This window comes from Penaeus vannamei, chromosome 11, assembly GCF_042767895.1.
Source record: "Penaeus vannamei isolate JL-2024 chromosome 11, ASM4276789v1, whole genome shotgun sequence".
Taxonomy (NCBI): Eukaryota; Metazoa; Arthropoda; class Malacostraca; order Decapoda; family Penaeidae; genus Penaeus; species Penaeus vannamei.
In genome coordinates this window covers 2,175,439-2,190,438 of record NC_091559.1, presented here as the reverse complement: position 1 = coordinate 2,190,438, position 15,000 = coordinate 2,175,439, and the positions used below count along the sequence as shown (strand labels likewise).

The window sequence follows — 15,000 nt, the reverse complement described above, 5'->3', positions numbered from 1 at the left end:
GAGAGAGAGAGAGATTCTTTCTGATTCCCCCTACAAACCCTTACTCTGACAATATCTTTCTCTTCCAACAATGTCTCCAAAGACAAGTAGGCATTTTCCTTTCGCAGTTGTCTTGTCACAGTTACATCTGAGTCCCAAGCTCGTGCGCTATCTATCCTGACCTCACTGGCAAACCAATTCTTGCCCAACCTCACTCCTCCCTTAATACTTGGATCGGAACTGTTTCCATCTCCCCTACTGATTGCCCTGTCAACAAGGACTGGTTTGACTGTAAACCCGACCTGCCTGCCGCACTCCTTGACGAAGATGCTTTGGCATTTCAGTGCTACAGTATTCCTCCCAGAGGGCCGCTAAGTCCTACACCAATATTGCCAATAGATTCTGTTGGTGTTTTGACCTCCCAGCTAAACGCTGTCGCTTCACAACCCGTTGCCCTCTATGTGCCCAACCTGGACGTGACACTTCAAATTGCTCTGGTCAGTCATGCACGTGAGCAAAGTATATTGAGCAAAGCTAAGGAAGATAGACTGCAGAGCGTGTGTGAGAAAGATCATGGTGGCTGCCCTGCCTATAAGCTCGAATCCGAGGTAGCAATTCTCAGATTCAAACTAAGCTTCACTCTATGTGAGACCAAACAGGATTTTCTCTCATCTTATTCCAAAACTGTCCTTCGCTCCGTTTCCTTCCCATCTTCATTTGTTTCAGCATCTCTTCCCTCAACCCCGAACCATCCTCCCTCTCCCCCAGTCAAGTTCCTTTTCCAGTCAAAATCCAGATACTCCAATCTCCACCATTTTCCCGATGCATACCCCACCTCCTTCTCACTTTACCTATCGCACCATATCATTACCTCTTCCTCTGCTCCTCAGACATCTATCCTCTCTTCTCTTTCTCATATTAAAACTTTTGTCTCGCAGACCTTCCCACCCAATTCCCTCTAGAAGCTCTTGAAAACATCCAAAACTTCCTAAACATGACCCATTCAAAGTAATTGCCGATATCCATTGCAATCCACCTTCGAATCTCTCGATTTTTCTCTCTACATTCAAAGTAATTGCCAATATCCATCCTCATCCTCCTCAAGTCCCCCCTACCCATCTTCCCCCCACTCTCTCCTAACACAACCCATGTGCGCTATTCCCTCTTCTCTCTCCATTATCCTTTACCTGGATGCTCACATGACTCCCTTATGTCGAAACAGTTACCTCCGGATCTTCTCCCTCCTGACATTCCTCTGATACTTCACGACCTTCCATTATCTCATTCCTTGGTTTCTACTACTCCAGCTTCTCCAACAACCATTTCTACCCATATTACCTATTGTTTCATAATGGCTCCTTTGCATTTTTCCTCAGGGGTCCTTTTCCTTCTTCAGACGCATACTCACCATTTGATTTATTCGCTCTATGCCCTTAACCCTTTCCCCTTTTACAATCCCTGCCGTACTCAGTTTGTTCTCCCTTTTTTTACCTTTTCAGTACCATACTATCCAAAAGCGCTCTACAATCTTTGATATCCAACACAATTTATCCGAATCATTAACTCTTTTTCACCATTTCCGCCACAATACTTTACCATAGTCCTATATGATCTTTAATGTCTGGCACAATTACTTGTTTTTCACCATTAACCATGTAAATTCTCCAAATGGAATTGTACTGTAAAACCATATATATCCAAAATCTTTTGAGAATGCTCCCCCAATCTTTGATTTCTTTTTGTTTTAGGAAGAATTGCAAGACATTGTTAATCATCTGCTGTGGTAATAGGTAAGGTCGTTAGGGCCAAGAATTACAAAACCCTTAAAAAAGGGTGGGAGAGCACGGCTCCAATGTTAACACCATTACATTAAGTGATAGTAAAGCTAATCAACATTTGCATCATGATGTAAAAATGTATATATAATTGCAGTATGGCTAATAGTTTTACACAATTTAACCGTATTGCAAATGTTCTAATAATTAAAGAATTTACAATTTTTTTTATTTGAAGTCCATAGCCACAATGGTGGTAACTTTGCATGGCACCAAGCTGTAATGTGTCACAGTAACGCTTAAACGCTTAATAATCAAACTATATAAATTGTTCATATTTCACTAAACAGTGATGAATTGAAGAAATTAGGCAGTACTTGACAGAAGACTCTTAGAGGTTTTAATATAGTATAAACTAATGCAGAACAAAATTTCATAGGCATTTATTTTGTTAAAATCACACTTTCACATTTCTTTCTTTCTAACTACTCAAATGTACCATGACTTTTATTTAAGGTGGACAAACTGTCTGTTAGAACAAATAGCACCAATATAAAGGTATTATAAACAAAGTTATAATAATAGGTATAAAGATATAAAAAACCTTTCAGTGATGGAAATAAGGCTGTATCATGTTTTTTTTCTGTTAGACAGCTTTTATTTTCCTGTAATATTTTTACATTCGTTTAATTTTTTGGATAAAAAATATTTACAATCTTGTTAAATTATGGTGAGATGAGATCATACATCATACTTGTTAAAGACCTGCCTTTAGTTTTATTAGTGAGCACAATTGTTAGATATATTAAATATTTTAAAAGTTATAATAAGCAATGTTCCCTTGTTATATTACAAAGGCACATTAAAATTCTTTCAGGACCATTTATTGGAAATTAATTTTATGAGTATCGTACACTATACAATATATCAAGTCTGCTGTAATTAATTTGCTGTAAATTTTGTTCACTGGTTATCTGAGCAATTACCTAAACAAAGTTGAACTTTTGAACCGAGTCAATCATCATCCGAACTTTCCATTTCTTCATTGTTGTGACAGTAGTTGAGTTTCAGCTTCTTCAACTCTTCTAGTACGCTTGACCAGCCTTCTTTGTCCATGCCTTCGTCTATCAACTGAGGCACTTTCATTACATTGAGATTCTGGGCACTCTCCAACAGCTGTTCCAAAAGGGTGCCTATACTTCCTCCCTGATGAAGTCCAGCACCACAGGGAGTGCTTTTTACTGATGAAAGAGGAAATTCTTTCTTAGTATATGTTTTTGTAGGATTTTGATTCCAAAGTCCTAATAGTATTTGTTGTAACTTCATATGATTTTAAACATTTTGACAAAATAATAATACATTCATTGCAGGAAATATTGGGCAATATATAAAAAAATTAAGTAATGCTAAAAAATTGTTATTTGCAATTCTCACCTGATGTGGCACTAAAAGAACTGGTAGAAGGTACAAGCAAGCCATCTTCCGAGAGCTTTTCAGAGAAGATGGAGGGGAAAGGTGTGCCGACTTTCAAAGGATCTCGCACACTGGTTATGAAACGTAAGCTTGGTGGTGTCTCCGACTCCTCAAGGAAGCTCTGGTAAAGCTGAGCTGCACTTGCATAGCGCACACCAGGAGGTAGTCTTGTGTCTGAACTGTGAATAGAAGAGGTGAAAAGATAATAAACACCTGATTTAGACTATGTTGATGTGGGGAATGCATATATTAATTAATTGGTATAGAATAATACAATCTTCTTCCTTGTTGGTAAAAGTAAGAACACATGAGAATTACAGTAGCATGATATCTTCAGAAAAAAGAAAGAAAGAAAAGAAAAGAAGAGAAAAAAAGCTACTTTTTAACTTAATGTTGCCTGGATGCCATGCCCATTGTAATTTTAGTTCATTAATTTTGTATGAACATTGCTCCATAATCATTTAGTCACCAAGGAGTCAATTACAAAGCCCTTCCTGACCTTACCTAATTTTCCTCAATTTTTTTTTTTTTTTTGGAAAAAAAAAAAAAAATTGTGTTGATAATATAATATTAGGAGCAACACAATTTTTTTTTTTTTTTTTGGAAAAAAAAAAAAAAAAAAAATTGTGTTGATAATATAATATTAGGAGCAAGTTAATAATAATTGTAAGAAATCTCTACTGAGAATGACGTTCTCAGTGAACTTTTAATAAGAAAATCAAAAAGTGTGTTTTATACGGACAGAGATTCCACTTTAAACCAATCACTGATATATTTTGTATTTGTGTGGAATATATGTGTATATATACTGAATATAATTATGAAAGTGAACTTTGTTGTTTAATATGCCCTGAGAATCTATACCCAGAGGATAAGAAAGGTTAATTGCTATTAAAAAAAAAAAGCAAAGAAACCATGGATATGCTAATACCCCCTCTTCAATGCTTACGAACTCTGACTATTCCAAAACACCCACTTAAGTTATTACTCGACCCCTAGAAAGCACCTCTTCTTCATCCCCACCATTCTCCTCTTCATCTCCTACTGCACAACCCTCTTCAATGTCGACCACCTTTTCCCTTATTACTGCTTTTCATCCTTATTGTCCCCCCCCACCCCCCCTGAGAATACCCTTCTCTTTCAGTAGTGCCTCCATAAACAAGTAGGCAAGATTACCTCTCGCAGTCGCACTGATCGTTCACGCCTTGTCACGGTTACCTCTGAAGCCCAAGCTCATGTACTATCTACCCTAACTGACCTTACTGGCAAACCCATTCCTGCTGAACCTCACCTATCTCTTAATACTTGCACTGGAACTGTTTCTATTCCCCCAAATGCTTGTCCCATGTATAACAAGGACTGGTTGCACTGTTAAAATGACCTACTTTCCTGCCTTGGTGAATATAATTCAATGGCAGTATAGTGTTACACTCTTCCTCCCAGAGGCCAACGTAAATCCCACATCAATATTGCAAAGATTAGCTTCCATAGACAAGACCTCCCTCATGAGGTTTATATTGGTGGATTGTCTTATGTCCGACATTATCGACCCCTTCCTCATCAATGTCAGAAATGTTGGTGTTCTGGCCACCCAGCCAAACATTGTCACTCCACAGCCCGCTGCCCTCTATGTGCTCAACCTGGTCATGACCGTTCAAATTGCCCTGCTCAGTCATGTACATATGCCAATTGTGGAGACTCCCACATAATGTGTTTTATAGGAGCTGCCCTGCCTATAAGTTTGAATGGGAGGTAGCAATCCTCAGATTAAACTAGGCCTCACTCCAAGTGAGGCCAAACAGGAAGCACAACAATGAGGTTTTTCTCTCTCAACTTATTCCAAAACAGTCCTATGCTCTGCTCCCCCACCATCTACATAAGATGTTTTTGCATCTCCCCAGATATCTTTCCCCTATACCCTAAACCTATGTCCTATGTCTACTCACCCTATCCACCAGTTAAATCCATTTTCCATCCTAAATCCAGATACTCCAATCTCTACCATTTCCCCGATACCTACCCCTCCTCCTCATTTTAGTTGACGTACCAGGCAACCTAAATGTTCCACTCCAGGCTCTCCAACTACATTCTGTCCTACACCTTACTCTTCATCTGTTCCTCAGATATCTATCTCCTCTTCTCCTCCTTATAAGATAACCTGTGTTTCTCAGCCCTCTATGCCTAATTCCCCTCCAGAAACCCTTGAAGACATCCAAAACTTCGTAAAGATGACCCAAGGGAACACTCCGCTCCCTCATCCATCCCCCAATCCCTCTGTTCCTTGCTCAATGTCCCTACTCCTTCCCCAGTCAGAGATACACTGCAATTCACTCAGTTGTTCCCTCAACCCTTTCCCAAAATACCTCATCCTCTCAACCACCCAAACCAGAATCCCTCCAAAACCCATTTCTTTTCCACATACCTCATCCTCTCAACCACCCAAATGACCCATACCTATTATATCTTGAACATTTTTCCTAAACCTTCCCCAGTGAGAGATTCACTATAGTTCTTTCAATTGCCCTACCTCCTTAACCCTTCCTTTTATACTAATTTCTGATCCAGTTCACTTGCTCCCCTTTTTCCCCTTTTCACTACCAATGCAATACTTTACCATAGTGCTATATGACCTTTGATGTCTAGCACATTTATTAAAAAAAAATATATATATATATATTGCGAGTAAGGGGACTCCTTTACTCATCTTTAATACTGCTTGTAGTCCAGGTATAAGACTGTGGATTGGACACTGTCTCCATTGTTTGTAGGACAAGGAACCAATTCTCACAATCTCATGATTATAGTAATTGCAAGACTGAACTCATTAATCTAAGAGTTTCATGAATCACTTAACTAATCCCAGAAATATTAGAAGTAGCCAAAGGGGGGGGGGGTCTTACACACAGGCACATAAAGCAGTACTGACACTTCAAGCACAGTTCAACTGGCCTTGTGTATGCGCAGGTCTCGCTATGTGCGAGACAGAATCGTGTCATTTTGGAGTGAAATCTGGGGGCTGAGCGGAGCCAGCGATAAACCAACCTAGAGTATTTGTTTTCCTTGGGTATCTCTTGGCTTTCCTGGATGTGATTACAAACTTTTGTCTGTAATTCACTTAGACAAATTATCAATATCTCTAAGTAAACAAATGTTATATTAAAGATTTGTTTTATAAAGAGTTGATTATCACAAAATTGCTCATTTGAAACAAAGGATCTACACTTGCATTGACGGCCGTTAATTTCAAATCTGTAAACTGGTTTCTGTTCTTTCTTAAAAAAAAAAGAAAAAAAAAAAAAAGGATGAAACACTAAACTACAGTGTAAATAGGGAATAAGTCCTTGCGTACCATGTTGCTCAAACAAGAAGTACTATATAGTGTTACTCAAGCGAGAGGCATGTGTGGTCTGGTACAGCAGTGCTCTTCACAGTTGAAACACTACGTCTAGCTGGTCACTCGGACAAAAAGTCAGGTCCTAGACGAAGAGAAGACCAGGTGAATCTCGACTTTGGGCTTAAGCTTCAGTAAGGTTCAGGTGTAGGTGTCTTCATGAGATAAACTACAACAGTAACACCAAAAGAAAAGAAATGATAAGAATAGAAAAGAAAATCATTGTTATTAACAATAAATTGATAATGATCAATGACAATAAATAATGATATGGAAAATGATAAACAATAATACTAAAAGTCATAATGACCATAATGATGATGATAATAATAATGACAATATTGATGATAATAATGTAATAACATTGAGAAACTTATTAACAAAAATTGTAAACAACAATAATGACAATAATAAAAATATGATAAAAGTAATAATAATATAATACTAATAATCATATAATGATGATAACAATATGATTATAATAATAAAAACAATGGTAATAATAATAATAATAGCAATGATGATGATAATATAACACTAAAATATTATTAAAATAACATAGGAAAAATACTATAATATAATAATAATAATACTATAATGATAATAACAATGATAATAATAATACAATAATAATACCATGATAATAAAATACTGATAAATAAATATATTAATAATAATAATAGTAATAATTAAATGACAATAATGGTATACAATAATAATGAATATTAATGACGAATAATAAATAGTAACAAAATGCAACAATAACAATAAATGACAGTAACAAATACCCCCCAATCCCCAGTTTGTTGCTGTGAGGGGGCTCTAGAGACGGAAACTGCGGCCCAAGGTAGGGGATCACCCCTACCTTGCCTCAACTAATTTTGCATGGTCTTTTCATCGCCCCCTTTTCCTCTTTCTTCTCTTCTTCATCCCCTCCTGTCCGCATCCCAAACGTGAGAGCCAAGCTGAAAGGATGAGACGCTGGCCTTGCGTCACTCCTGAATAATCTTTGTTCTCTCTTTGCTTTTCCCTCTTTATCCCTTTTGGTACCATGCTAACCTACAGCTCTACAGCCTTTGACATCTAACACACTGTGTCCTAATCCTTAACTCATTTTCAACCTTTTCGGCACAATACTTTATCATAGTGTGGTATGAGCTTTGATATCTGGCGCACCTTATTTGTTTTGACCAATATCCGTTCTGGGAATCCACAAACACCGCCTTGTGATCCAAAAAACTTCTTTAACTTTGCTCATTAGGCTCAGCCTATCACTATTTTTCAAATACACTGCTAATGAGCTTAGATGTTGATGTGTTAGAAAATATTCAATAAATAAATAATATGAATAATAATAGCAAACAATAACAACAATAGTAATAATAATAATAACAATCATAAAATACAATAATGAATAATAAGATTAACAAACTATAATAACAATAAAAAAAATTATAATAATGATCACAATAAATAATGAATAATTATGATGGAGAATATCAATGATAATAATAACTTCATAATAATGATTAACAATATTAATGATAATAATAATAACAATAATAATAATAATAATAATAATAATAATAATAATAATATATGGCTATACTATATAATTATAATGTATCAATAAGAACATAATAAATAATGTAAATGGTAAATAAATAATAACAGAAATAAATAATAACAATGACCAATAATAAAAACAACAGTAATGAGAGCAATAATACTAAAATAACAATTTCTACCTGAAAATTCAAGGAATGGAGGTCATGTATGCCTACTAATTAACTCCTTGGTGACCATCTATATGCACAAGAAATTCACAAAATAACAGTGGACAGTGCAAGTACACATTAGTTTACCCCTTCTAGTAAAACCCAAAAAGTGGCAACACAATAATAATAAAAGTAATAGTAGTAGTAGTAAACAAATTGTTTATGAATGAATGTCTGATGTGCATGAATGGTCAGTCAACACAGAATACACTTGCCTTATATCTAAAAGTAATAAAAAAGGAGCATATTGTATATATTAAACAGCTGGGTATACCTAAGATTGAAATCACCAAAGAAAGATAATCAATTTATCAAGCTTTCCCTTGTAATGACCTGTAACTGTGCGAGAGTGCTGGTGTGTCACATGTAACATACTTATCATAAGTCTTATATATTTTCAGATTTGTGAAGCAATCTTCTATTGCTTACTAATGCTAAGTCTTTGGAATAACGAACTCGAGACATCTTCACCTAGGTATAATGAAAGCTGGTGAGAGTTAAATTGTTAATGTGTAACATCCAACACATATGAAAAGTTCCTTTTTTGTCTTCTTAAAATGTGAAAAGGCAACACAATTCTGTTTAATCATGTTCTAAATTAACCCCTATGATCCAGATGATGTGCCCATCATGACATGAAAAAATGGACATGGACACTGGAAAATGTCAAAAAAATAAAAAGCATCTGGCCTACACGCTATGCACCCATCAAAGCATTTGCTCCAGTAAGCCAAATGCCCATATTTTGGGTTACTCAATTGCTGTGAAGCACCTAGATCTAAAGGGTTAATGATTTGCAATCCTTTAACTAATATGTAAATTCTAAATCATCACTCATGCTATCATATGAGAGGGAGAGAGAGAGAGAGAGAAAGGGAGAGGGAGAGGGATAGGGAGAGAAACTGGCTATGACTGTACAACCTTCCATCAAAAAGATTCATTTATATATATTCTGTATATTATGAGTAAGATGCTGCCACTTCAGAGGTCATCTCACCAGAGGGGGTAATAGAAATTGTTCTACAATACCTGGTGCCATTAGGTAAAAAATGAACACAGTAAAATAAGTAAACCCACCTAACTAGCCTTGACGACTGAACACCTCTAATGACCTGCACTTCACTGACTGGGTCAACACTGATATCGCAACCACTGCTCACGGACATCAGAGGTGGCCTGTGTCCCTTCACCCAGTCAAACAGATAATCGTCGACACCAAGTCCATAGGGTAGAGCCAGGCTTCCTCCAGCAATCTGTTATATATATAGGCAATTATCAATAATAATGTATTAGCTAATAATATATTTAGGGGAAAAAATGCTTAAAAAGGATGTGATTCCTTAAAACCTTGCCGCAATTTTTAGCTCTAAAACCCATATAGCTTTCTGCAAGAGGATTTTTCCCATCAGAATAAAGGTATATAGTGTGCTCACTAAACCGTCCAATATTTTTACTTGAAGTTAACTCTTGAAAAATTTTGTACAAACAGGATATACACATTAGGAAGATGCAAGAGTAACAAATTATTATTGACTTGGAACCAAGCTAAATGCAACAAAATTTCCCGAGAACAAAGTCCTATCAAAGATTTTGATCTGACTCAATTCTGTGTTAAGGTTTTATCACTCTTACAACTCTTCTTCTGACATCCATTTCTGTTTACATCTAGTCCATGATGACTTATATTACACTGAAGTAGCAACATTAAACAAAAGCTGTTTTTTGTGAACTTAGATATTGAATATTCTTATAAGCCTTAGACTGTTTGCAAATACATGATATAATTTTGAAAATGACATGAAACACTTTATGAATTTTTCCAACTAAACACATCTTGTGGCATGTCCAGATGAACTGACCTGACTGAAAAGCATGTCCAAAAACTGATGCCAAAGGCTGGGAAACTACTGGCTATATAACTGGTTTGCAAGAAAGTCTGGTTATCTAGCCAATAGTTTGCCAACCTTGGATATCACTTCTTGGGCATGCCCACTGATCAGGCCTGCTTCTCTAGATTTGGCCTCAAATAAATGGCAATCAAAGAGTTATTCTACAATCATTAAACCCTTTTTCACAAACACAAAAAGAGCAGTCAAAATGCCAACTTTTTTTCACCCTTACCTTTCGTCCACCAAAGGTTAAAACATCCACTATGTGCGCTACTGGCAAGGGAGAAGTACGGGAACGGTATATGAGGCTCATTGTGTCCAAGAACGCTGCTATTATACTGCTAGATAAGTACTGGTTGTTTTCCTGTAATAATAAAACCCAAATCAATTAACACATCCTCTCCCTATGGAAAAGATGGGATGTAAAACGCAAAAAAAGAAAAGAACAGAAAGAGAGAAAGAAAAACAGTTGTAAAACTGAAATATGACATGCTTAAAGTCATCTTCAGAGAGATCTGAGATACTGCTCTGTAAAACATTTGTTACTTTTTATAAAAGGATATAAATAATTTCCATCTACAGTTTTCAATATAATGGTTCTACCAATACTTTTCAATATATTCAATAGATACACTTAAACACACACACATATTCTTACCTCTATATTCAAGTGTGGCCATTTGGTAACCGGTGCCTGGAGGTCCAAGCAATGTGATCTTAAGTTCAAAGGCACGAACACTCCTGATAACGAACTCAACTCCGAATAAGACTGAAAAACAATCAGGAAAAGGGATATATATATACATATATATATATATATATATATATATATATATATATATATATATATATATATATATATATATATGTATAAAAAGAAACTACATGCACATTCATCAAAGAAATCATTAACATGAATAGATGGCTAAACTTGAATATATCTGTTAAAATTTATTGTCAGATATATGATAAATTTAGTTAACTAATTTTGATCTGATAAATTGTTTAGGAAACTGACCCTAAAGAAATACTCTAGAAAGTTTTATGATATTGGAATAGGCTCGTCCCAGCTCCTCATCTAAGCAACCTGCTACAGCATTTTTTCTCTTTCATTTATTCACTGTCACTGTCTGTCTCTTTTTTTCTCTCATTCATTCATCAATTCATCTTTTCTTTCTTTCCCTTCCATTCATTCATTCATTCATCCATGCACGTCAGACATATTAGCAATTTCCAATAACTTACTGCAGTGTCAACAAGGGTTCCCACATTCTTCCAGAGTTCAAAATTGATTCTGTCAATAGCCACATTTCAAGGGCAACTCCTGTCAAAACTCCTTAGGAGATTAAATTATTTTTTAAAGAGAATTATCAGAGTTACCAACAGAATCAGTTCCAACAACAGAAAAATGGGAAATGCCATCACCATTAACCTATACACAATGTCAACTTAATCTACTAGTGGACCTCACCTGTGCTATAGTAGCTTGTATCAAAGCTTTAGCCTGTGGAGTCTGTGGATTAAGGTGTGGTGGAGTTATGCCAAAGGTTATGAAGTCCTTTGTACTGTATTCATCTTCTAGGTGCTGTAAAATCCCCTGGCTCACTCCTCCCATTGCATTATGAACGTCTGTCAATATCTGGTAACCCTGCAATCAAATCTTAATTAAGATTTTAAACAGATTCAACAAAATTTAATTTTAAAGCTTTGAAGGAAACAAGAAGACATAAAGCTTATCAATCAATCTAATCTACACCTATCAATGCAAAGATTATAATCCAAAATGATGTACATGAACATCCTCAGAATTAAATTACCTGTAAACTACCGCAAGACTCTGCCAGTAACCTTATTCTATCAGTAATTCCATCTTCAACATCTTCCCTTTGGTACACAGACGCTCCTGCTAAGAAACCGTAGTTGCTCTGACTCCCCTCAACAACTGCTCTTCCACTCTGAAGAAGCATTTCATCTAAGAGATATAAGGAGTTTGGGTGAAGGTGCGGACGGAGGAAATCTGACCAGACTCTGACAGACTTTGACAGGTCATAAATCTTCTGTGATGCTGGGAGGCTGCTGCTTTTGGCTCCATGCTCATTGTTTACATCATCTGTGGTGTGATACATTTTAAATAAATAGGTTATTAAATTGCATGTAAGTATGTGACTCAAAAAGTAAAATTTCTTAAAAGTATTCACAACTTTGACTATTTTCACCTATATCAAACTACTATTCCCTCATACACAATGTACACAAACTCACTCATATTCCTTCTGCACAAACACTTTCAAGTACAGTATATAGACTAGTTGATTCAAACTAAATCAACCAAATTCCAGCCAACTAACCCATGCAAATATCCTTGTCTTCATCTCTCTGAGTAAAGTAACGTGAATCCTCTATCTCCAAGTCCATAAGGTACTCATTCTTCTCCTCCGGCAACTGTTTTATGAGCTCTACACGTCCATGCCATGAAGCTTCATTTACTGAGAGATCATTACGCTGGGGGCTGTACAGAGACCCATCAACAGGTAGACTTCCAAGATTCCCCTTAATGTCTATGGACAGCAAGCGGGGCGTGTAGGTCTCTTGTTTCTGTAGAGGAACCAAGAAAGAAATTGCTACTCTAGTTGAACCTCTTATGCATGTTATACAGTTCTGTTTAAAATGATAAATATGGTCCAATATCTCGAATTTACTATACCTACTCTCTTCCTTCATACTCCCCAACACTTATACTATACTGTCGACATGAAAAAAGAAGAGGACAGAGAAAAAGAAAGATTTTTTTTCTACTTAGATTTTACTTAAGTACACACTTTTAACCTGAAAATAACTGACACTTCAGTCTCAAAGCATTTACATATGCAAAATGCACTCAAATAACTCTTCATTTATAATTTACATTTGTATATATATAACTGTATGCTGCCTTAAACCTCTTCTGATCTGTCTCATCAATACTGTTTTTTTGTCTAATATTTGTTATATACTTTATCATGCTTTTTTCTGTCAAAGTCAATCTTTTTTAGCTGCTGATATCTTTCCAGAAACATATCCAAAATCACCTATATTGCATTTCCTTTTATTCTATTCTATACAATAAAAAAGAAAGAAAGAAAGAAAGAAAGAAAGACAGAAAGAAAGAAAGAAAGAAAGAAAGAAAGAAAGAAAGAAAGAAAAAAATTAATGCCTGGAGTGTCAGTATACATGCTATGTCCACTATAGTTTTGTTTTACCATAATCATTTTCTTGGGACAAAAATGGCTCCAGATGGGCTTAGTCTGTAATGCAACACCAACTAGGCCTACCTGATCACCTGTAATAGTCTACTGTTTGATTTTTCATGATTTTTTTTCAAAACTGTTATCATTATTAATATCAGTAAAAAAAATAACAATAATAATAATCTCGATAATGATAATAGCAATAATTAGAAAACATTACCAACTGATAACTCAATTAATGAGCGAAACAAGGGAGGTCAGTTGGCTTTGTAAGTGACTACTTGGTGACTAAGCACTATGCATAAAAAAATAATAAGAAAAAACCATAGTGGATCATGCACATTTCCACTATCAATGAGATAGGTAACTGTATACAATCATGTCTCACTAAGATAACAATTCTAAATTCTAAAGCCTTTCTTTTTTGGTATGAGAAGCACTGGGGAAAAAATGATTGCTGGAATGTGATACAGTTAAAATAAATGCAGATAAATGAGGAAAATAAGGAGATGAAGAGGGTGGAAAAGGGAAAAAATGATGTCTTGAAAGAAAAAAAAAAATCTAATAGTAATATCAAACTATCAAACAAGTAATACTACTAATAAACTAGTCACAGTACTTTTTTTCAAAATAATACATAATAAAAAGGACTTTCAATTTCCCTAATATGAATGGAAAATATGCAAAGGTATAAAACATATCAAAGATGCGTTACCTGGGGTGTAATGCCTTCCCTGAAGAGAAAATCATGGTTGATGTCTGTCGTGGATGAATCATCGTACACGAAACTAGCCTCCTGAAAATGAGTTAATATATATATATGTATAAAACCAAAAGGCATATCATACTCAAAAGTTGGTTCCGTATGCAAGTGGACACTGGGAACATGTTTGCGAACATACATGTGTACTAAGCCATAGGATGATGTGGTAGGGTTGCCATTTCTTTTCTGCTTTGACTCTGACCCTAGACTACTGATGTCAGTATGCCAGTACTCACTCACAGCTGAAATGACTGAGAGGGATAACCAGGCCCAAACCTTAGGTCTTGAGATTGCGAAGCCAGTACTCTACCTCTATATCACATATAAAACAATAATTAACCACTAGCTGCTGAGTGGCATGTATATACATGCTATGGCTGAATCAATGAATCAATCTGAGACAAATAACATTTTCTACGAGACTACAAAATGTGTTATAACAATACCTACGTAGCACAGTAATTCTTTACAGTTGAGACACTCAATGTTACAGAATTTATTCAACAGCTGAATTTGCCATGATTAGGTATGTCCTTCACGTACTGCTTGAGAGGAGGGTTAATGGGAGGGATCTGATGGCAAATACTGATTTTATCTCGGTATACACACCAAGGGAACACCGGATGGGTTTTTCCTTACGCCAAGGACTGCATCATTTTGTCCTCTACAAGAAAATCATCTATTTGCTCTGGCTTAATGCATTCACAACATACATTTGTACTATA

The 15,000-nt window shown here is 35.8% G+C and overlaps 2 protein-coding genes across 2 annotated transcripts in view; one reads left to right on the top strand and one right to left on the bottom strand.

Annotated features, from left to right (window-relative positions):
* Positions 1-2,037, top strand: part of LOC138863138 (protein misato homolog 1-like) — a 15,411-nt gene extending 13,374 nt beyond the window's left edge. The window contains exons 8-10 of the mRNA XM_070126849.1: positions 324-476; positions 1,581-1,655; positions 1,993-2,037. Of these exons, the coding sequence (XP_069982950.1) occupies positions 324-476; positions 1,581-1,655; positions 1,993-2,037 (273 nt within the window). The remainder of the gene's footprint in view (positions 1-323; positions 477-1,580; positions 1,656-1,992) is intronic.
* A 140-nt stretch (positions 2,038-2,177) lies between these two features.
* The window catches only part of LOC113814496 (misato mitochondrial distribution and morphology regulator), a 13,859-nt gene continuing 1,036 nt past the window's right edge, over positions 2,178-15,000 (bottom strand). The window contains exons 2-10 of the mRNA XM_027366531.2: positions 14,228-14,308; positions 12,634-12,880; positions 12,103-12,395; positions 11,757-11,933; positions 10,944-11,054; positions 10,518-10,649; positions 9,474-9,649; positions 3,189-3,406; positions 2,178-2,995 (exon numbers count right to left, since the gene is read on the bottom strand). Of these exons, the coding sequence (XP_027222332.2) occupies positions 2,769-2,995; positions 3,189-3,406; positions 9,474-9,649; positions 10,518-10,649; positions 10,944-11,054; positions 11,757-11,933; positions 12,103-12,395; positions 12,634-12,880; positions 14,228-14,308 (1,662 nt within the window). The 3' untranslated portion in view covers positions 2,178-2,768. The remainder of the gene's footprint in view (positions 2,996-3,188; positions 3,407-9,473; positions 9,650-10,517; positions 10,650-10,943; positions 11,055-11,756; positions 11,934-12,102; positions 12,396-12,633; positions 12,881-14,227; positions 14,309-15,000) is intronic.